The 24,946-nt window shown below is 42.4% G+C and overlaps 1 protein-coding gene across 4 annotated transcripts in view; it reads left to right on the top strand.

Moving 5' to 3' along the window:
• The window catches only part of ASAP1 (ArfGAP with SH3 domain, ankyrin repeat and PH domain 1), a 491,182-nt gene that overhangs the window by 280,533 nt on the left and 185,703 nt on the right, over positions 1–24,946 (top strand). For all 4 annotated transcript variants that reach the window (XM_089685927.1, XM_089685924.1, XM_089685928.1 and 1 more), the window contains 2 exons: positions 8,402–8,474; positions 22,323–22,468. In XM_089685927.1, the coding sequence (XP_089542053.1) occupies positions 8,402–8,474; positions 22,323–22,468 (219 nt within the window). The remainder of the gene's footprint in view (positions 1–8,401; positions 8,475–22,322; positions 22,469–24,946) is intronic.

Raw genomic sequence — 24,946 nt, 5'->3', positions numbered from 1 at the left:
ACCAGTGGTAGAGGAGTCCGCCAGAGGCTCCCGCAGGATGAGAGCCTGATGTGAGGGGACCGGGAGGTCCCGGTGGGATGGACGGATGGATGAGCTAATGCAAAGTCAGACAAGCCGAGTCGGAAGCCGGGGGGTCGCTGCGGTACAAAGCAGCAGGCAAAGAATGGTCGGGTCACACGCCAGGTTGGTAACAGGAGGTCAGATCTATACAAAGGCATTCAGGAGCGAGGTCAGGCAAGCCAAGGGTCAGGACCGGAGAAATCAACAAGGTCAGGCAATCCGGGTCAGTAGTACTCACAACACAGGTTTCAAGGAACAGGAATCACAGGAAGACCATACGGCAACCAGTGACAGCACAGGGGGGGATTTAAATACCGCGCCCTGTGCTGTCATTGGTGCCAAGCGCGCACCCGCGAACGCCAGTGCGCATGCGTGAACTCCGTTGCCGCGGCTGGCCGGGACCTAGCGCCCGCATCCCCGCATGAGACGGCATAGTGCGCATGCGCCGGGACCAGCGCCGCAGCGATCCCTGACACCGGCTGTGGAGCCGCAAGGATTCAATGCTGGTTTCCCTTACTCAAGATGCAGGCCCCTGCACCCAAAGCCGATTGAAGAACTGGCTCGGGTGAGGACATTGCTGATTCCCTGAATAAGTGTTTTTATATTAAAGGTCAGCAGCTACAGTATTTGTGTATACAACATCTCACAGAAGTGAGTCCACCCCTCACATTTGTGTAAATATTTTATTCTATCTTTTTGACAACACTGAAGAAATGACACTTTGCTACAATGTGACGTAGTGCGTGTACAGCTTGTATAACATGTAAATTTGCTGTCCCCTCAAAATAACTCAACACACAGCCATTAATGTTTAAACCACTGGCAACAAAAGTGAGTCCACCCCTAAGTGACAAGGTCCAAATTGGGCCCAAAGTGTCAATATTTTGTGTGGCCGCCATTATTTTCCAGCACTGCCTTAACCCTTTTGGGCATGGAGTTCACCAGAGCTTCACAGGTTGCCACTGGAGTCCAATTCCACTCCTGCATGACGACATCACGGAGCTGGTGGATGTTAGAGACCTTGCGCTCCTCCACCTTCTGTTTTGAGGATGCCCCACAGATGCTGAATAGGGTTTATGTCTCGAGACATGGCCCAATTAGCCATTTTCCCTCCCAGGTGTCATATGACTCATTAGTGTTACAAGGTCTCAGGTGTGAATGGGGAGCAGGTGTGTTACATTTGGTGTTATCGCTCTCACTCTCTCATACTGGTCACTGGAAGTTCGACATGGCACCTCATGGCAAAGAACACTCTGAAGATCTGAAAAAAAGAATTGTTGTTTTACATAAAGATGGCCTAGGCTATAAGAAGATTGCCAAGACCCTGAAACTGAGCTGCAGCACAGTGGCCAAGACCATACAGTGGTTTAACAGGATAAGTTCCACTCAGAACAGGCCTCTCCATGGTTGACCAAAGAATTTGAGTGCACGTGTTCAGCGTCATATCCAGAGGTTGTCTTTGGGAAATAGACGTATGAGTGCTGCCAGCATTGCTGCAGAGGTTGAAGGGGTGGGGGGTCAGCCTATCAGTGCTCAGACCGTATACCGCACACTGGATCAAATTGGTCTGCATGGCTGTCGTCCCAGAAGGAAGCCTCTTCTAAAGATGATGCACAAGAAAGCCCACAAACAGTTTGCTGAAGACAAGCAGACTAAGATCATGGATTACTGGAACCATGTCCTGTGTCTGATGACACCAAGATAAACTGATTTGGTTGAGATGGTGTCAAGCGTGTGTGGCGGCAACCAGGTGAGGAGTACAAAGACAAGTGTGTCTTGCCTACAGTCAAGCATGGTGGTGGGAGTGTCATGGTCTGGGGCTGCATGAGTGCTGCCGGTCCTGGGGAGCTACAGTTCATTGAGGGAACCATGAATGCCAACATGTACTGTGACATACTGGAGCAGAGCATGATCCCCTCCCGTCAGAGACTGGGCCGCAGGGCAATATTCCAACATGATAACCACAAACACACCTCCAAGATGACCACTGCCTTGCTAAAGAAGCTGAGGGTAAAGGTGATGGACTGGCCAAGCATGTCTCCAGACCTAAACCCTATTGAGCATCTGTGGGGCATCCTCAAATGGAAGGTGGAGGAGTGCAAGGTCTCCAACATCCACCAGCTCCGTGATGTCATCATGGAGGAGTGGAAGAGGACTCCAGTGGCAACCTGTGAAGCTCTGGTGAACTCCATGCCCAAGAGGGTTAAGGCAGTGCTGGAAAATAATGGCGGCCACACAAAATATTGACACTTTGGACCCAATTTGGACCTTGTCACTTAGGGGTGTACTCACTTTTGTTGCCAGCGGTTTAGACATTAATGGCTGTGTGTTGAGTTATTTTGAAGAGACAGCAAATTTACATGTTATACAAGCTGTACACTGACTACGTCACATTGTAGCAAAGAGTCATTTCTTCAGTGTTGTCACATGAAAAGAGAATAAAATATTTACACAAATGTGAGGGGTGGACTCACTTCTGTGAGATACTGTACAGATATTTAGACAGGCCAATTAACCCAGGAAGAAACCCATAAAAGCACAGGGAGAGCATGCAAACTCCATGCAGGTGGTGTCCTGATCGGGATTCAAACCAAGAGCCTCAGCGCTACAAGGCAGAAGTGCTCTCCACTAAGCTGTTGTATCTCTATGGTAAACTCAGGCTGCAATGCACACAGGATCGGCCACCAACCATGCCAGCGTGAGAAGTCTTCATAGACATATTCTCTGCAGGCTAAAGTAGGCTTTGCTGCATAATCGGTAAATACGTTATTATCACGGAGGTAAAGGTACACTATTATTTATTTATTTCAGGTACTTATATAGTGCTGTCAATTTACGCAGAGCTTTACATACATATATATTGTACATTCACATCAGTCCCTAACCCTCAAGGGGTGTACAATCTAAGGTCCCTAACTCACATTCATACATACACATACTAGGGCCAATTTAGACAGGATCCTGCTGAATGCGTTTCACTTGGATCTCACCAGAATAAAATTTAAAGAGACTCTGAGCAGAAAGGACAAAGACTGCAGGCAGGTATGAAGAAGCTGAAGCCCCCCTTAAATTCTCTTGTCACAGCCAAATCTTGAGCCCTATTCATGGGCAATGCGTTGGCACATTTGCCTCCTGATCATACCTGTTGTTATTTATTTATTTTAAGTACTTATATAGCACCGTCAATTTACGCAGCACTTTACATATATATTGTACATTCACATCAGTCCCTAACCCTCAAGGGGCGTACAATCTAAGGTCCCTAACTCACATTCATACATACACATACTAGGGACAATTTAGACAGGAGCCAATTCACCTACCAGCATGTCTTTGGCGTGTAGGAGGAAACCCACGCAGGCACAGGGAGAACATGCAAACTCCAGGCAGGTGGTGCCGTGGTTGGGATTCGAACCAACGACCCTAGTACTGCCAGGTGGAAGTGCTAACCATTTAGCCACTGACTTCATTCCTTTTAACAGGTTCCATAGAAAATGCTGAGGTGCACTAAAATGTCTCCCTGTTGTTTAAACAGGCGACAGATGGGCGCTATGTGGCGGCTGTGCCAGGGGCGGACTGACCATTTAGAAACTCGGGCACTGCTCTCGGGCCCGGGTTCAGTAGGGGGCCCCATGAGATGCCCCTGGTACCTTTTTCATAGGCTTTTTTGAGTTTGGGCAAGGACACAGGGGCCCCATGATCCCCTATTGCCCGGGGGCCCCATGAGTTGTCAGTCCGCCCCTGGGCGGCACTCATGTCTACGAAGCTTTGTCTCTCTTGTTACCATCTTCTCTTGCAACAGCAATACTTTACAACATAAGACGATGCTGTCCAATGCCGGACCGTCTGCTTTTTATTTGCCTAGCAACAACAAATAATCTCCGGTTCGCGAGATAGAGAAGCAATACGTGATGTTTTCTCAATAAATAGAACATTTCCCAGGGTAATGCGATCCCTTCTCCTAATTTTTAGTGAATTTAGCAGACTTTGCATAGTCAAAGCATTTTTATTTCAATAAGAATTGATTTGTTAGCGGTGTGATGTGTCCCAGCGGCCGGGGCCTGTGTAATTTTGCTCTTTACTACCCTCGCTGTTCTAATGTGTTGTTTGCCCGAAGGAGGAGAACTGCGCCAGAGAATGGAAGTGCTGATTATTATGATTAGCTTGTTTATTGCATTAAGTGATGCAGTATTGTGTAAAAGGGAACACCGCTGGCAGGCCTCACCTAGAGCATTAATTATGGGTTGTATACAAAAGGATTGCTTTACACTTAAGCTGCATCCGCGGGAAGAAAAAGCACAGTTGTTTCAGCCATTGATTAAACCTTGGAACACTTTGTTTTTTCTTAAAGTGCAGCGCCAGGCAGATATTAACCCCTTCCCGCCGACGCCTCCTGGCCCTTTAAGAGATTCAGACGCCGGGAAGCGGGGCGGTTGGGGCGTGGTTTAGGAATCATGTGACCGCCGTGATGACGCGTCACGACGGTCACATGATCGGGAAAGGTCCCGATCGAAAGAGCGGACCGGGACCTTTCCGTGAGTACCACACATACGTATTTATTTCCATGAACGCAAATGTGCGGCCGCTCGGCAACTAGGACCAGACGCCGGGCGGCCGCACATTCGTGTGCGGCCGGCGCAAAGGGGTTAAAGAATACCCATTAAACCAGGTATCTTTTTATTAACCACTTCAAGTCCGGACACTTTCACCCCCTTCCTGTCCAGGCCAATTTTCAGCTTTCAGCGCTATCACACTTTGAATGACAATTGCACGGTCATGCAACGCTGTACCCATATGAATTTTTTAGCATTTTTTTGAGACAGGTAAAACTTTATTTTGGTGGTATTTATTCACCGCTGGGATTTAAATATTTTTGATCTATAAATGAAAAAGTCCAAACATTTTGAAAAAAAAGTGTTTTTCTTTTAAAATTTTGCAAATAATCTTTCTTCATAAATCTTGGCCAAAATGTATTCAGCTATCTTTTTAGTTAAAAAAACAAAAAAAAAACCAAATTAGTTTATAACCATTTTTTATTTTTTAATATTGTTTTGTTTAGTTTTTTTTTTTTTTAACATACTGTCGCCCTAGCAGTACAGTGTAACCATAGTGACACTGTACTACTTTTGAAGGGTGATGAAGATCTTTTTTTTTTTTTTTTTTTACACTGATTGCTTTTACCCATAAAGGCTGTAAAAGCAATCATTTCTCCTTCTCTCTGATGGTGGGGGGAATAATGCCCCAAAGGGTGGATAAAAGCAAGCAAATGGCCGCATCTGGCCCCCGGGCCGCAGTTTGGAGACCACTGCTTTAGTGGAACACATAGCAAAGCAAAAAAAAAAAAAAACAATTGACAAGGGTTTTATCGATTCTTGGATTTTGGATTTAGAAAGAATTTTAAACTTTTTTTTGCTGCACAGAATTGTGAATAGGCCTAGATTGTAAGCTCGAAAGAGCAGGGCCCTCAATCCCCTCATGTTTTACATTGTATTGGTATTGTTCTGTCACATGTTCTGTCCCCCTTTGTAATGTACAGCGCTGAGCGAACTATTGGCGCTTTATAAATACTGTATAATAATAATAATAGGCACCATGGTCATCATCGCATTACGTTTTCAACTGACTAGTGCCATTGCCCGCTGGACGCCATCTGACATGACATGTCACCTTGATATCACAGAATTTATTGCTTTGGTAGTATATTTAGTGAACGTCGTGTTTCGGTTCAAGTGATGCGTGAGCATCATCCCTGAGCATCATCCCTGAGCATCATCCCTGAACATCATCCCTGAACATCATCCCTGAACATCATCCCTGAACATCATCCCTGAGCATACTTGTATTATAATGCTATACTGTAATAATAGTTTTCCTTTAAAAAAAAAAAAAAAAAAAAAAAAACACTGTGTACTTTTTCTTTTAATAAGAGTTTTAAATCAAGTCAGCGGGCCGCTCCAGGAGTTACATGTTTCAAATACCTGAACTTGAGCTCTCTTGTATATGAGCACCGTCCAGACTCGTCCAGATAATGTATCCGTATATTTATTTCCTACCTATATCAATAGCTCCAGGGGGGGTGTTTTGTTAAAGCATAAAAGAATTTGAGGTTGAGAAAAACACGTACTGGTGACCTATGCTGATAAATCTTTTATTTATATATAATTTTTTTTTTTAACAGAAAGCATTGTATTAAAGTCGTATCCATCAACCTGATATTTTTAAAGCCCAATTTAAATCCCAAGTTTAAATCTGCAAAATATATTCCAGGCGAATCAAAACAAAAGGTGTTCAACGTTTTGCAATTTATTTTTTTCTTTACCACTTGCCCTTCAAAGGATTTACCCCCCCCCCCCCCCCCTTCCTGACCAGGCCATTTTTTTTGCTATACGGCACTGTGTTACTTGAACTGACAATTGCGCAGTCATGCAACGCCGTACATAAATAACATTTATGTCCTTTTTTCCCCACAAATAGAGCTTTCCTTTAGTGGTATTTGATCACCTGTGCGGTTTTTATTTTTTGCGCTATAAACAAAAAAAAGGCCGACAATTATGAGAAAAAAAACTGTTTTGAATTTTTTGCTAGAAAACATATCTAGTAAAAAAATATAAAAAATCTAATTTTGTCATAAATTTAGGCCAAAATGTATTCTACGACGTCTTTGCTAAAAAAAAAAAAAAAACAATCCCAATGCATGTAAATGAATTGGTTTATGTGCAAGTTATAGCGTCTACAAATGGTGGTATATATACTGGAATTTTTATTTATTTTTTTTATACTAGTAATGGCGGCAATCAGCGACTTATAGAGGGACAGCTGCAGGCATTCTGACACTGGGTGGGAATTAACTGCCACTGAGATCCCAATGATGCTAATACAGTGATCAATGCTAATAAAAAGCACTGACACTGTACTAGTGACACTGGGCAGGAAGGGGTTAACATCTGGGATGATCAAAGGGTTCTCTGAATGAGGAGAGAAGCCATCTACAAATGCTTTGAACGCTAGAAAATGGCAGCTGTTACTGTAATCTCGTGAGAGATCAGTCTAACACCGTTTACTAAGCAGCGGTAAATTATCGCTGCTTCATTTTGCGGTTCCCCCAATTCTCCAGCTCTGAGCTGGAAGATCTGGAGGGAGAACACAGATCGCCAGTGAAGGGCTGACATCGCTCCTTCATACACTGACCATCTGTGTGCTGAGATGATCAGTGGAGAACATGTTCTCTTCTGATCATCTCTGTTTCCTGAACCACTAATGATCAGAGATCAGCAACGATCCTTAGGATTGCCGCTGATCTCTGTTTCATAAAAGGATACCTAAATGTTTTACCTATTTGGCTGTGCAGTGTGAAAAATGTGTATCCTTTATATGTCTGTCAAGTCAGTGGAATCTCATCTTGCAAGACTTAAAGCGGAGCTCCACCAAAAAGGGGAAGTTCCGCTTTAAGGACTGCTCCCCATTAAGGATTGGCACCTTTTGGGGAGCCGGATTTGACAGGTACCTGGATTTGACAGGTCTCCGGTCCGATCGCCTAGGCGATCGAAAGCAGAAGGTGTCGTCCTTCCCTCCCCGTAGTCTTTTGGGACACGTGACAGGTCCCAGAAGACTACAGGACCGTTTATGAAGTGCAGCGCTACTCGCGCATGCGCAGTGCGTACCCGGCTGTGAAGCCGCAAGCTGTCACAGCCGGGTGCCCACAATGAAGATGCCGGCCTCCTGGAATACAGGAAGGCCAGTGAAACGGGCTGCGGGGGGGGCACCACGGTACCGAGGGACAGGTAAGTGGCTGTTTTTTTTTAAACTCAGCAGCTACAGTGTTTGTAGGTACTGACTTTTATTTTTTGACAGGGTGAGTGGAACTCCGCTTAAAAGGATTCTCAGCTTCCCAGGATCCTGCCAGAAGGGCCCAATAATGTTGTCCATACCTAGACATAGCAGGCAGAAAGAGAGCTGTTGGGTTCTAAAACAAATCCCATTGGTCTTTCAGTCATTGTTTATATAACCTCATTACATTGCATTTGGTATTGTATGAACCTTGTAAATATAACAAGATTATAGATCTGAAAGTAACATGTGCAGTCAAGCTTTAAGAAACCTTTAGGCAGCATGTTTCTGCAGTCACTTTTATTTTACACATAAGTTGCTCATCATGTGAAAAGGAAACCGTTCTTGCGAGTGGAGGTCTTTGATATTTGGGTTCTAGAATAATGACTTTGTGATTTGTAGCATTTTCAAGTAGAAATTTACCACATAAATCAGCCTTTATTTTGTTGGTAGTTCAGTTGTTCTTGTCTGATTCATTGTGCATGTTGTAATAAAGTGTTTTCACTTTTTTCAGGCCTTGGATCAAGACAGGACTGCGTTACAGAAAGTGAAAAAGTCTGTGAAATCCATTTACAATTCAGGACAAGGTAAGTGCTAACAAACTCCTTTTATGAAAGAGTAATTAATTTGCGTCTTAGGGGTAGGCTAAGTTTCAAAGAATTATTATTATTATACAGTATTTATAAAGCACCAATAGTTCGCTCAGCGCTGTACATTAGAAAGGGGGACAGAACATGTGACAGAACAATACCAATACAATGCAAAACATGAGGGGATTGAGGGCCCTGCTCTTTCGAGCTTACAACCTAGGAGGGAGGGGATGGTGGTACAGGAGGAGATAGCTGTGGGGGATGGAGTGGTAGGAAGAGTGGAGGAGGTCGGCAATTAGCAGGGGGTGGGGTAGGCTTCCCTGAAGAGATGGGTTTTCAGGGTGCACCTAAAGGAGAGGAGAGTAGGTGATAATCTGATGGGTTGGGGCAGGGAGTTCCAGAGGATGGGTGACACCCTGGAGAAGTCCTGGAGGCGGGCATGGGAGGAGGAGACCAGGGAACTGGAGAGAAGGAGGTCTTGTGAGGAGCGGAGTGTGCGTGCTCGGCGTTATTTGGATATTAGGTCAGTGATGTAGTTCGGGGCAGTATGGTGGACAGCTTTGTACGTCAGCGTTAGGATCTTGAATTTGATCCGTTGCGCAATCGGAAGCCAATGGAGGGATTGGCAGAGGGGGGTGGCGGAGATGGAGCGGTTGGAAAGGTGAATGAGTCTGGCAGCCGTATTCAGGATCGACTGAAGCGGGGATAGCCAGCGGCGAGGCAATGCCTGACAGGCCTCATTCACATGGGAGATAACACCCCTGGTTCATTAATGGGCAGTGTATTTAAGTATCAGGAGCTGCACGGATACAGCAGCTCATCCCAATTACACAGTTTACATTTATTTATTTATTACAGGTACTTATATAGCGCCGTCAATTTACACAGCGCTTTACATATATATTACATTCACATCAGTCCCTAACCCTCAAGGGGCGTACAATCTAAGGTCCCTAACTCACATTCATACATATACATATTAGGGCCACCTTAGACAGGAGCCAATTAACCTACTAGCATGTCTTTGGAGTGTGGGAGGAAACCGGAGTACCCGGAGGAAACCCACGCAGGCAGAGGGAGAACATGCAAACTCCAGTCAGATGATGCCGTGGTTGGGATTCGAACCAACGACCCTAGTACTGCCAGGCAGAAGTGCTAACCATTTAGTCACTGTGCTGCCCATTTGGGGCCACTCACCTGTATGGCTGTCAAATTGGGACAAGCGGCTGTGTCCATTCAGTCACTGCATTTCCGTAGACCTGAATAGATGAATGGGCAGCCCAGGTGGCAATCACTTAGACACGGGCCATTTGCGGACCAGGGGGATAAGTGCCCATGTGAATGAGGCCTAATACTTTATCATTTACAGCCAGTAAGGGGCATTTTGGACTCTTTCAAGTCTATTTCTTTTGGTTTGCTGAAAAAATCCTATTGTTTACTTAAAAAGGAACTTCACTTCCTTCTGTGATTTATTTATTTATTTATTTTTTTTCATAGTGGTTTTTTTATCCCCCTTTTACCTGTTGTGCAGAAATATACCTTTTATGTTGAAGAAATATATTTCCCAACAGTTAGTAAAATAAAGAACTAGCTCTCCCTGCATTACTCAACCTATCACCGTTGCTGGTCCTCTTCCAGGTCGAATGATACTCAGCTTCATTCAGGCCCACTACCTGTGAATTCAGAGCTTCAAACACCCGCTTTTTGGGGCACATCATCAAGTTGCCCTGGGGTCACAGGAGAGTACTGCCATTACGTAGTGCTGTTCTTTGAAATGTTGAGCACCACCCTCACCATAAAAAGAAGAGAACCCAGGAATGTCATGTGAAAGACAGGATAGATAACTGGGGGAAAAGGTATGCACATATACCTCCTCCTCCAGGGGACACCTGTGGATGCAACTGAATTTTAATTTGTAGGTGAAATCAAACGGCTTATGCTTTTCTTTTCATTTACAGATCTTTATAGATAGCAAAATGACTTAAACATCAGTTAAAGATTTAGCTAAACCATTAAATAGGTTTGAACCAAAACCATTACAATTTTCAAGTTCTTGCAAAATGACAGATTTTTGTCTCCCCTTTACTTGCTTCTGGAGACAAAATATACTCTCATGCCCAGAGATCCAGGAGTATTCTGTAGGGATCCACTGCTACGAACCTGGTCCATCTTCCTCTTCTGGGTTCCTGGACCCCCGCTGTGATCATACTTTGTGGCATGTTATCAGAAGACTTGCTGCAAAAACCAGACATCTCGCTCCATTAATGCGGTGCATGTGCAGTAGAGTACCCTGCAACCTCCTAAAATGTATGATGTGGGGATCCCAGGAGGCTGCGAGAAACTAATATGTCATTCTTGCGTAGGCAAGAAACAAGTAAGCGCAGGGAGGGTTCCCTGAAAAAAAAAAAGTATTAAAAAATAAAAAGTAAAAAAAAACATCTGCACTGCATTCACTAAAAAAAATACAGTATGTCTATTTTTTTTGTCCTTTACCTTACTGGTTTTCAGTGCTTCACCTTGAGCATTGCAGACTTTGACTTTCCTGATTTGCCTAACTTCCAAAGGGATATGTTAATTCTTTTGCCGTGTTCTGATTGCTCGTGTGCCAAAATAGACTCCTCCAGAAAACACTATTTTTTTTAAAGCACTTAAAATCATTACTGTCAGTGTACTTATTGTTAATGGTAAAAAGAAGCTGCTTGGCAGCCTTGGGAAAGCAGAAAACCATTGATCTACTTTAAATATGGGTGCATTGCCGAGAGTCGTCCTTGAAGAATTGACTCTTGGATTTTGTCGCATAGGAATGGGTGTCTGTTGCAGACACTGAGATGTGTGGACTGTGGATGGTGTGACTGGTGGTCCTATTTATTTATTTATTTATTTATTTATTTATTTTAATCATTTATTGATAGCCATGGTTTGAATTCTTTGTACGTCTGAGTGTCAGTATTAAAGAAGAATTCCAGGCGAGGCATATTTATACAATATATACTATACTTGGCCGATGCCCCTGAAAGCTGGAAATCACTGATATAGACACCAATACTCGGGTCATCTCTGCTTGCTTCCTGCTTCCGGGTTCTGTGTTGAGCAGTCGGCCTGATGTATTGTGAGCACAGGAGGGTTGCCACTTGGCACAGGAGCCACTCAAAGAGTGCCTTGCATTCAGGGACCCAGAAGCAAGTGGAGGTCACTGGCGTAGCTGTGCGTACTTCAGTGATTTCCAGCTTCTAGGGATAAGGACTTCGACCGTTTACATACATACACACCAGAAACGGTCGAAGTCTTTATCCCTAGAAGCTGGAAATCACTGAAGTAAATATAAAGGTGTGTGTGTGTGTGTGTGTGTGTGTGTGTATGTATATATATATATATATATATATATATATATATATATATATATATATATATATATATATATATATATATAGAGAGAGAGAGAGAGAGAGATTTTTTTACAGTGGTCATAGCTGGATTATTAAGTGTTCTTGCATGGCAAGACCCCTTACTGTTATCTCACATATATATTATTATTATAGCCAAATTTACTGCCCTAACTCCTCCCACAGTTTTTACACCACATAGACAGTAATATACTGAAACGTGTGGATTGTTCCCGATTGGTGTGCTATTACTTTGTGGAGCGTTTCGTCGAATGGTTCATGAAATATCGGCGTTTTTGTGGTGAAATTGGTCCCATAGGAATGAATGGCGGAATGTTCAAAACTAGAGTGGGAGCTGACAAAAGCTAGTGTGTGAGCTGAAAAATCAGGACATGATTTCTAAACTGCCACCACTCCCTCATTTTCAAGCTATCCCTGCTGCCACTAAAAATGTCCACGGCTAAGCCATAGTCCTGATAGTTTTCACAATATGACCATTTGTTTGCAACTCACGCCGCCCATTGACATTCATTGAAACTCCACTCTAGCCACCTCAAATTTGAAGGGCAATTTCTAAACTGCGACTGTGCCTTCATGTTTAATATTTCAGAGACATATTAAATATGCATCACAATGTAGGTCTGGGTCTTGTGATTCTCACAATATAAAGCTCTTCGGTGTAGGATTTATAGTTTTTAAACTACAAACGTTTGAAGATGGCAACCACCCGTGAAGTGAGCAAGTAGGAGCAGTTTGTTTTTTACCGCTCTTCTCTGCCCTTGCTGTAGAGTGAGTTGCCATAGGAACCCAGGTGTGTGAGCAGGCAGCAGAGTGACAAAAGCTAGAGTGTGAGCTGTAGACTACTGGTGGAGGCAAGAACACTTCACACAATTTCCCCAGAAATTGTAGCTTTTCTAGTTTGTTACTGTGCTTGTTTTGGTAATTTAACATTGTGAAAATCTGTTTGCAGCTATTAACGGGTTGTTGTTATTTGTAACAATTACTATTCTGTACATTGGTGCAGTGGGGTACCTGGCATTAGGGTCCAGTCATTTTTTGATACCCCCACACACACACACACACACACACACACACACACTTACTAAAGGAATAAAGTGGCGTGCTGCGCCAAATCGTGGATGTGACCGACTTATGCTTACAGTAGGAGGGGCTAAAAGGGTCATGGTTAAATAAAACCAACTTATTGTGTACACAGCGCACACTTGTGCTCTCCACTCTCCAGAGAATGTAACTCACAGACCACTGCACAGAATACAACCAAAAAAATCCCCTCCTACTCCTCCTAATCCGAGCCAAATCGATTATGCTGGCTGCTAACTGATATAGCAGCCTTTCAGTGCACCATGAAAGTTGGACAGCATTAAATCTTTCCAATACCTTTCCAACAACATTGGCAACATCAGAACATTTCCAATATATGTCCAAATTCACCATCACATCTGCAGTCTACTTAGGCATCATGAGGGCCCACCAAAACACCTAACCCTCTTTGAGAATGGATGCCAAAAGGATCCGCATTTGAAAGGTTTAGTTTTGGATTTACAGTCATGGCTAAAATTATTGGCACCCCCACATTTCTGTCAGATATTGCACCACTTTGCCCAGAAAATTGTTGCAATTGTAAATGTTTAGGCATTCCTGTGTCTATTTCTTTTGTTTGTCCTCAAAATGGCACAAAAAAGTGGAGAAACAAAAAGCCAAATCTGTCACATTCCACACAAAACCCCAAAGATGGACTGGACAAAATTATTGCCACCTTTTCAAAATTGAAAGATGTATTTGTATTCCAAGTTTGTGATGCTCCTGTCATTTGTAATAAAACTCACCTATATCAATTAACAGATCTTAAAGTGGTTCTGTAGTCTCAAGGTTTTTTTACCTTCATGCATTGGCTCCCGCTGCTGTCAATCGCAGCCAGTGAGCCAATCAGGAGGAAGGGGCGGGTCCAAGCCACGCTTGCGTGCCTGCTTGGGTGCCCCATAGAAAGCTTTTTGCGATGGGGGAACCCAACAGTTGCACAGAGCAGGTAAGTATAGCATGTTTGTTATTTGTAAGAAAAAACAAAAGGAGACTTTAGTATCACTGTGGGCAACATTGTCCAGAAGTTTACAGACCATGGCACTGTAGCTGATCTCCCTGGACGTGGACAAAAAAGAAAAGCTTGATCAAAGATTGCAACAAAGGATTGTTCGGATGGTGGATAAAGAGCCTCGATCAACTTTCAGAGAAACTCAAGCTGACCTTCAGGCACAGGGTACACCGGTGTCAGCTTGCAATATATGTCGCCATCTGAATGAGAAGGGACACTATGGTAGGAGACCCAGGAGGACCCCACTGCTGACACAGAAACATAAAAAGCCAGATTGGGGTTTGCCAAAACTTACCTGAGGAAGCCAAAATCCTTTTGGGAGAATGTGCTGTGGACAGACAAAACAAAATTACAGCTGTTTGGTAAAGTCCATCATTCTACCGTTTTCAGAAAAAGCAGTGAGGCCTTTAAAGAAAAGAATACAGTCCCTACAGTCACACATGGTGGAGGTTCACTGATGTTTTGGGGTTGCTTTGCTGCTTCAGGCACTGGGTATCTTGACTGTGTGCATGGCACTATGAAATCTGAAGACTACCAAAGAATTTTGGGGTGCAATGTAGGGCCCAGTGTCAGAAAGTTGGGTTTCTGTCTTACAGTAGGACAATGACCCAGAGCACACATCAAAAAGCCCCCAGAAATTATTTCAAACAAAGCACTGGAGAGTACTGAACTGGCCAGCAATGAGTTCAGATCTCAATCCCATAGAGAACCTGTGGAGAGATCTCAAAACAGGAGATGGGAAAAGGAACCCTTCCAATCTAGGAGACTTGAAGCAGTTGGCAAAAGATTCCAGTAGAGAGGTGTAAGAAACTCATTGATGGTAAGGGAAGTGATTGATTTCAGTTATTTATTCCAAGGGGTGTGCTACCAAATATGAAATTGAGGGTGCCAACAATTTTGTCCAGTCCATTTTTGGGGGTTTTGTGTGGAATGTGTCAGATTTGGCTTTTTGTTTCTCCACTTTTTTGTGTCATACCATTGCAAACAAAAGGAATAAACATGAGAAGGCCTAAACATTTGTAATTGCAACTGGGTGAAGTGGTACACTATCTGACAGAAATGAAGGGGTGCCAATATTTTTGCTGATAATTGTATCTGCTTCCCTAACCAATTCAATCAGTTCAGGCTCCCTTTCCTATGAATCCAAGTGGGCTGCAGACCTTGGTAGAACTCCAGATGCTGCTACGTGGGGTAAAATTTGCCTTCTCTAAATGCTCCCAGAACATCTTTGCCCAGGAAAACATTTATAAGATGCTCTTCAGATGGTATATACCCCCTCAGCGTCTCCGATGTGACACAGGTTTTTTGATGGATTCAATTCTATCTACCTTCTGGGAAAAAAATGATCCAGTGATGAGTAGTAGCTCTTTTTTTTCTCGGTAGCACTGAATGGCATTTTAAATGGCTGCTGCAACCTTTGTATATTGTTCTACATTGGAGTCCTGTGCCTCAAAAACTAACAGTGCCCCTTCAAGTAAAGAAAATCCCCTTGCCATTTCCTGTGTTATGAATCTCTTTGGTTCTTTAGTTACATCTTCCTCTTGGCTCTCTTTTTCTTTTCACTGGGCCTCTAATTCCATCAGGTCCTCATTAGTAAGCTCCTCATGTTGCACAGCAAGGAGTTCAGTGAAGTTGTCATCTTGCAGATTTAGCTGCAGCTTCATACTAAGGGTCACTAAGTTGTTGAAGACCTCTTTGGACTCTTTACCCATCTTCTCAAGTCCATGAATTTCATGAACAAACTGTAGGCAAAGATTATTCTAAACCCCATTCATGGTGTCAGCCGAAACCTCACGCCAAGCAAACTTGATGTTTTTTATGGCCTTGTAGATGGTATAGTCCTTCTACAATTGTCGCAAAGTTGTTCATGTTTCATTAATTGCCTTCACTGCCTGACGAAAAGTGTGACGTAAATAATATTTATTGAAAGTCATAATAACTCCTTCGTTCATAGGTTGGATGAGCACTGTAGTATTCGGTGGCAGGTGCACTACTTTGACGTTGGGATGAAAGTCATCCATGAATTGGGGGTGACCTAGTGCATTGTCAAGCAGCAAAAGAATGTTGAATGGGATATCTTTCTTCAAACCATATTTCTCTATATCTGGGACAAAGTGGTGGGAAAACCAGTACTGGAAAATGTCCTGTGTAACCCAGGCTTCTTCCACACAGCAGGTAGAGAGCCCTGGGCTATGTTTTTGAGGGCTCTTGGGTTCTCTGAATAGTAAACTAAGAGAGGCTTTAGTTTCATATCACCGGAAGCATTGCCACCAAACAAGAGAATAAGTCTATCCTTTGCTGCTTTGAAGACTGGCATCACCTTTTCCTCTTTACTGATGTAATTTCGTCCTGGCATCCTCTTCCAGCACAGTCCTGTCTCATTGACGTTAAAAACCTGTTGGGGTAAATAAGCACCTTCATCAATAATTTCTCTAAGTGTTGCTGGAAATTCTTGGACAGTTATGGTATCTGCACTCGTAGCGTCACCACTTACTTTTACATTGTGAAGGTTGGCTCTAGCCTTGATTCTGTTGAACCTTCCATGGCTGGCAGTAAAAGATGCACACTGTTAACCCCGTTCTTTCTTCAAGTCTTCAAACAGGCTTTTAGCTCTTTCTTGAATAAGCCTTAAGCTGAGTGGGACTCGACCCTGATGCTGATCCTGCATCCACACACTTAGAAGTTTCTCCATCTCCTTTATCACTTTACAACGCTTTTTGGATATTATTGTTGACTTCATTGGCACGGCAGACTTCACACGTTCCATGATCTTGGCCTTGTTCATTAGAATTTTGCCAATGGTTGAACTATTCATGTTATAAGAACGAGCGACGTCTACCATCTTTTCACCTCGATCCAGTCTCTAAATTATTTTCACTTTTGTTTCCATGGCTATTGCTCTGCACCTCCTAGCAGTCCCCTCCACATCACCACTGCTTTTCCTCTTGCTTCCAGGCAATCTGGGCTCCGTACAGTACACTATCACACTGTACAGTAAGCACACAGCAGCACAACTGTGACAATGTCCGGCAGACACATGAGCTGCTTCCGTTTTTGTTTTTTTGATTCGTTTTCGCATCTGCGAATGTTCATAATGCGAGGTCTGTTCGTATCTGTGAAAGTTCGCAACGCAAATGTTTGTAAGTCGGGGACTTACTGTACTAGATGGGGATTGAGCAGAATTGGGGAAATATTAATGTCTCCCTTGGTATTTTCTCATTATAAGGTTTATTTTAAGCCCCAATAAAAGAATAATGCAGTGGATAGCCGAGACACAAAAGCAGTGAAGTTCATGCCATCTGTTCTGGTTTTTTTAATTGCCTTCGGATTCAATATGAGTTTATCATCAAATATAAGGTTTTGTGTTATAATGGGTTTAGGATGTGTCTGTTTAGTTCATGTGAAGAATGTAATATACAATCAAAATGAGCAGTATTTTTAGATTTGGTGCTGATATCTCAGTGATTGTAAACCTCAGACATGAAATATGAACAAAGCATATCCCTCTATAGTGTGTACTTGTTTCAGTTAAGAGCACTAAGTGTCATTTCTGTCTGCTGCTTCGTTCCTTTGCTATCAGCATGAGTAATTTCTGACACATTTTCCTGACACCAAGAGAAAATTGGTGACAGGGGAGGAACCTCCAGCAGACTGACAGCCTAAGCTCTGTTACTGTGAGCTGTGTGGAGGGTGGGGGGGGGGCTGTCTCTTAGAATTCCAGCCAGCTCTTAGAACTCTCCTCACTTAGCTCTGTAGTGTGCAAATTTAGCTCTCCGCCCACTTCGTTCTGAACTCTCAGATACAGTGGGGCAAAAAAGTATTTAGTCAGCCACCAATTGTGCAAGTTCTCCCATTTAAAAAGATGAGAGAGGCCTGTAATTGGCATCATAGGTAGACCTCAACTATGAGAGACAAAATGAGAAAAAAAATCCAGACAATCACATTGGCTGATTTGGAAAGAATTTATTTGCAAATTATGGTGGAAAATAAGTATTTGGTCACCTACAAACAAGCAAGATGTCTGGCTCTCACAGACCTGTACCTTCTTCTTTAAGAGGCTCCTCTGTCCTGCACTCATTACCTGTATCAATGGCACCTGTTTGAACTTGTTATCAGTATAAAAGACGCCTGTCCACAACCTCAAACAGTCACACTCCAAACTCCACTATGGTGAAGACCAAAGAGCTGTCGAAGGACACCAGAAACAAAATTGTAGACCTGCACCAGGCTGGGAAGACTGAATCTGCAATAGGCAAGCAGCTTGGTGTGAACAAATCAACTGTGGGAGCAATAATTAGAAAATGGAAGACATACAAGACCACTGATAATCTCCCTCGATCTGGGGCTCCACGCAAGATCTCACCCCGTGGGGTCAAAATGATCACAAGAACGGTGAGCAAAAATCCCAGGACCACACGGGGGGACCTAGTAAATGACCTGCAGAGAGCTGGAACCAATGTAACAAAGGCTACCATCAGTAACACACTACGCCGCCAGGGACTCAGATCCTGCAGTGCCAGACGTGTCCCCCTTCTTAAGCCAGTACATGTCCGGGCCCATCTGAAGTTTGCTAGAGAGCATTTGGATGATCCAGAAGAGGATTGGGAGAATGTCATATGGTCCGATGAAACCAAAATATAACTGTTTGGTAGAAACACAACTCGTCGTGTTTGGAGGAGAGAGAATGCTGAGTTGCATCCAAAGAACACCATACCTACTGTGAAGCATGGGGGTGGCAACATCATGCCTTGGGGCTGTTTCTCCGCCAAGGGACCAAGACGACTGATCCATGTACAGGACAGAATGAATGGAGCCATGTATCATGAGATTTTGAGAGCAAACCTCCTTCCATCAGCAAGGGCATTGAAGATGAAACGTGGCTGGGTCTTCCAACATGACAATGATCCCAAACATACCGCCTGGGCAACGAAGGAGTGGCTTCGTAAGAAGCATTTCAAGGTCCTGGAGTGGCCTAGCCAGACTCCAGATATAGACCCCATTGGATGTTCTCCTTTAAGCTCATATATGTGGTAAGCATTTATTAAAGGACAACCTCAAGATGGGATTTAGCCATAGTGGGGTGTTAGAGGAGAACTGCTGTGAAGTGCGGGGCTCAAGGCTTAAACCTACACTCCAGGCACAAAGGGTGTTGAGCATAGATGGCACCAGGGGGTAAGGAGCTTCGGTGGATTCAGCACCGGTCCGATGCTGCATCTGTCTCCTGCTGCCTCTAAGAATAAGAACTGAGCGATCAAACACCACTTCATTTATTGCATTCCTCAGTGATGTTGAGAGTCTGAAATCCTTATCCATCAACAGCACAAACCATGAGATGGCTTCACCAGTCTTATCTGGCAGTGCCATCAATGACCAGTCACGGGTACTCTTATCATGCCACAGTGAAATAATAGGTGATCTATCACTCAGCTCTCTGTCTCATTCTGCAGACAGCCTGTGACTATCAGTCACCTGCTTTCTGCTCTACTCCTCCAGCACTTACTGGAGCGCTGGGCTGTCGAGGTGGCAGGAGCAGCTGGCTCAGTTATATTGGTGGATCCAGACTTTAAAATGATACAAAACTCACCGTACCAAAACCTAAGGATCCGCACTACCACAGGACAAATATTAAAAAAAAGGTAGATGGCGGTTTCTTTCCAACTAAAAAATGTGTTTAAAGGGTGAATGTCGTGATCATGTGACCGCTAGTTTTGGCTGGCCGAGCACTCAGTGCTTCTGTACGAGGAGAATTCTTTCTCCTGTGACGTCTCTTGTAACCCCTGTCCCCCTTTCCGGCCAGCGCTAATTGGCTCTGAGCCGGTCACATGTTCACACGCACACAAAAAAAACCCCATCTTTTTAAAACTTAATAAAACTCTTTATAAAAACAATACCATTATGTGTATTCATTATATACAGTGTATTCATACTATTTGAAATTTTACACATTTTGTCATGTTACAACCAAAAATGTAAATGTATTTTATTGGGATTTTATGTGATAGACCAACACAAAGTGGCACATAATTGTGAAGTGGAAGAAAAATGATAAATGGTTTTCAAACTTTTTTACAATACTTTGTAGAACCACCTTTCACTGCAATTACAGCTGCAAGTCTTTTATGTCTACCATCTTTGCACATCTAGAGAGGGACATTTCTGCCCATTCTTCTTTGCACAATAGCTCAAGCTCTGTCAGATTGGACGGAGAGCGTCTGGGCACAGCAATTTTCAAGTCTTGCCACAGATTCTTAATTGGATTTAGGTCTGGATTTTGACTGGGCCATTCTCACACATGAATATGCTTTGATTTAAACCATTCCATTGTAGCTCTGGCTGAATGTTTCGGGTCGTTGTCCTGCTGAAAGGTGAACCTCCACCCCAGTCTCATGTCTTTTGCAGACTTGGAACAGTTTTCTTCTAAGATTGCCCTGTATTAGGCTCCATCCATCTTCCCATCAAGTCTGACCAGCTTCCCTGTCCCTGCTGAAGAAAAGCATCTCCATAACATGATGCTGCCACCACCATATTTCACAGTGGGGATGGTGTGTTCAGGGTGATGTGCAGTGTTGTATCTAAAATTGCTTATGGACTTTTTAGGCATATAAACTCAGTACAGAAAAATTTAAAAACAAATGTTACTTTATTACCATACCATATCTAAATTATATTTTGCATATTTAAAATTATTAGTATGCATTGTACATAGACCCACAGCATTGTCCTCCCATAAAGTATAGAATTACTGTTCCTGTTGGAGATATTGAAAAGATGGTGGACACAATCCACTGCCCTCAGAGTGAGGAGAGGTATTTGAGCTGTTAGATGGAGCTTGTCAAGAATCGCTTCCTCAGGGGCTTGCAACGCATTTAGAAGATGGACAGACTTACAGGTAATCGTTACGAACATTAACAATGGACATCAATACAAATAGGATACCACCTCTAAGGCACTTGTAAAATGTAGACAATGTGTGTTATATGATGATGGACTCCTAAAGCAGAAAAACCGGTCCCTGTGCAGAGTTAGTTTTCCACCTCAGTGTTTTGCTTTTAGGCCAAAAAGTAAAATTTTGGTCTCATCTGACCAGAGCACCTTCTGCCACGTTTGCCGTATCGCCCACATGGCTTCTTGCAAACTGCAAATGGGACTTCTTATGACCTTTTTTTTTTTTCATATTATTATATAACAATGGCTTTCTTCTTGCCACTCTTCCATAAAGGCCAGATTTGTGGCGTGAACGACTAATAGTTGTCCTGTGGACAGATTCTCCCACCTGAGCTGTGGATCTCTGCAGCTCCTCCAGAGTTACCATGGGCCTCTTGGCTGCTTCTCTGATGAATGCTCTCCTTGCCCGGCCTATCAGTTTAGGTGGACGGCTATTTCTTGGTAGGTTTGCAGTTGTGCCATACTCTTTCCATTTTTGGATGATGGATTGAACAGTACTCCATGAGATGTTCAAAGCTTGGGATATTTTTTTTATAACCTAACCCTGATTTAAACTTCTCCACAGCTTTATCCCTGACCTGTCTGGTGTGTTCCTTGGCCTTCATGATACTGTTTGTTCACGAATGTTATCAAAACAAACCTCTGTGGGCTTCATAGAACAGCTGTATTTATACTGAGATTAAATTACACACAGGTGGACTCTATTTACTAATTAGGTGACTTCTGAAGGCAATTGGTTCCACTAGATTTTAGATAGGGGTGTCAGAGTAAAGGGGGCTGAATACTAATGCACACCACACTTTTCAGATATTTATTTGTAAAACATTTTGAAAACCATTTATCATTTTCCTCCCACTTCACAATTATGTGCCACTTTGTGTTGGTCTATCACATAAAATCCCAATAAAATACATTTACATTTTTGGTTGTAACTTGAAAAAATTTGGAAAATTTCAAGGGGTATAAATACTTCTTATAGTATATAGTATTCTTAAACTGAGCAGTTGTTTTGGCTGGCATTGCGATTTAGTTGCTGGTCAACAAAAGCCACTTGTCTTTATATTTCCCTTTATGAAAGGTTGTGGTGCAACGTCATTTTTGTTTTTGGACCTTTTTTGATTGACCTCTATAGGAGGAATGTGCATAATATAAGCAGTGACTGAAATATTGTATTGTATTGAATGTGACCAGCTGTAAATGGCTACGTTGTGTGAAGTAGTTGAGTCTCATTTTTTTTTTTTCTGGCTCTGCAATAGACTTGAGAGCTCTCATTACCTGATGTAACCTTCTTCAAATTTCACAATGACAAGATGACAATCACTTCACATTGTGAATGAAGATGATATCCAGACTTGTGCGAAAAAAGAAAAAGTAATAATAGAATCATCTTTCTTTAATGTTTTGCAGATCATGTGCAGAATGAGGAGAACTACGCCCAGGCTTTAGATAAATTTGGAAGCAATTTTTTAAGCCGTGACAATGCAGATTTGGGCACAGCGTTTGTCAAGTTCTCCACACTCACTAAGGAACTATCAACACTTCTCAAGAACCTGGTAAGTGGCTGTCTCAAAAGTTTCCCCATGCAGGACTCAACTAAGATGGGGCCTGTAGTGCCAGATGTGGTCTAAACTTTGTAGGGTTTGTTTTTGACCACTCTAGTACAAATAGAAGCAAACGCTTACTCTTTTTTCCCTGGAACCTTTCACCAGCCACTTTCTTTGAAGCCAATATATATTGTTGTAACGGAACCAGACCCCGACTGCGCTAGGGTATTTCCGTTAGACTCCCACTTCCCTGTCCGAACACCATCCACGGACCCCACCGCTGATCATACAGGAAATAGCACCAGACTCTCTTAAGACAGGAAATGGACTGCTTTATTTTAACACAAGCACAAGATATATACACAGGGCGGGGAAATACAACCAGGAAAAGGAAACACATAAGCAGGCCGTCCCATCAGGGGGAAGGGCTGAAGGAAACACCCCCCACCAAACCAAGACACACAATTGAACAATGGGATACACCACTTGGCAGTAGACAATAGGGGAACACATGCATCCCATAATAGTTTGCTGGCAAGCAAGACACAATAGAACAATGGGGAAACAACATGGCAGTGAACAATGGACAACCCCCACACCCAACCTATACATGTCTACACAATATCAGGACAGAGCACCCTGTACCCCTAACAGGCACAGGGTGGGTTACACATAAGAGGGATTTGGGGAGATGATACAGGGGTCCCCCACCCCCAAAAGTCACTCCCATCACAATTGTCATTTATCAAATTTGTAGTCGTGGTGACTCATGGACTTTCAGAAAGTTATTTTGATTATTTTAGCAGCTTTTATCTAATAAGAAAATTGAGAGGTCTACATTCAGAATCCAGGGGCTCTCAATATGCCAATTGTGGCTTTCAGCTCCAAGTCTGAGCTGATTCTCCACTATATGCTTCAGTGAAATGTGCTTTTCTTCCTGATTTGCATGTTGCAGGGGAGAGGTAGAACACATGACAGAGTTTTGACTTCTGAAATCAGTCAAGGACTCCTCTTAGTATACAGTAGGTTCTATCAAAAGGAATCTAAAGCAATATCCTAAATCTACATAAACAAATATCTATATATCTTGTGAGCCAAACTATATCTACCAAATAACCACCTTAAAGCACAAATCCGAACAAAATTTGTCCTTACTACTAATGGATCGCAAACATCCAACACATAACTACCACTGTGTGTACATATTATTTCACCAAAGTGTGTTGCGCTCCTTATTAATTTATAATATCTCTTTAGTACTTATAACCCCCTATTTATACCTTAAAATTAATAATCATATATAAAAAAGTGATCTAATTACAAAAAAAATTTAAACGTATATTCATACCATTAACCAAAATTAAGTATTCATATATAATAATAACTTAATACCCAAAAAATTAATTCTGATTATAAAACCTCAATAATTCATAATAATAATACATATCAGTGATTATAAAAATTAATTATTAAACCAATTGCACATCATTATTAGTAAAAAATATAAATCTCAAAAATAATTGTGAATAAACACTCATATATAATTAGTGTTGTATAAAAAAAGTGTCCCATTAATCATAAAAATAGTGACTCTGTGCTTTATTTAATCTTCAATCCGTATCCTAAATCTAAAGCCCATCTTCGGACTAGATACTTTTTAAAAAATACTTTGTTGTTTACACTCACCTAAGTCCTCCATCCTTGTACCTTGCACCATTTCTGGGTGCAGGGGGCTGGTAATCCATTTCTGCAGATGTACCTGCATCAGCTGGTGTCCAATAGTCTAATGCTTTATTATAAAGCGGCAAAGACAATTAATAAATTGTCTGCCCCGCTCTGTCAAAAACGTAACTGTATTTGAGTATCACAAACTAAAAGTGCCATTTAACCACTTCCATACCGGGCACTTTGACCTCCTTCCTGCCCAGGCCAATTTTCAGGTTTCAGCGCTCTTACACTTTGAATGACAATTGTGTGGTCATGCAACACTGTACCCAAATTTAAAATTTTATCATTTTGTTCACACAACTAAAGCTTTCTTTTGGTGGTATTTAATCACCACTGGGTTTTTTTTTTTTTTTTGCTAAATTAACAAAAAAAGACCGAAAATTTTGAAAAAAAACCCCAGGTTTTTCTTTTTGTTTATAAAAGTTCGCAAATAAATAATTGTTCTTCATAAATTTAGGCCAAGATGTATTCAGCTACATTTTTTTGGTGAAAATAGCCCAAATCAGTGTTTATTATTTAGTCTGTAGGAAAGTTATAGAGTTCACAAACTATGGGATATATCTGAAAATTGAAAAAAGTACTGACGGCCAATCAAATTTCTTGAGTTCCAAAAATGTCAGAACAGGACAGATATCCCCCAAATGACCCCTTTTTGCAAAGTAGACCGTCCGACGTATTTCATAAGAGGCATGGCGAGTTTTTTGAAGTTGTAATTTTTTTGTCATTTCTTGGAAAATGAAGAAATTAAAAAAAAAACAT

The sequence above is a fragment of the Staurois parvus genome, unplaced genomic scaffold, assembly GCF_062004578.1.
Source record: "Staurois parvus isolate SC_StPar_1 unplaced genomic scaffold, SC_StPar_1.0 ptg000389l, whole genome shotgun sequence".
Classification (NCBI taxonomy): Eukaryota; Metazoa; Chordata; class Amphibia; order Anura; family Ranidae; genus Staurois; species Staurois parvus.
This window is presented reverse-complemented; position numbering and strand designations above follow the sequence as displayed.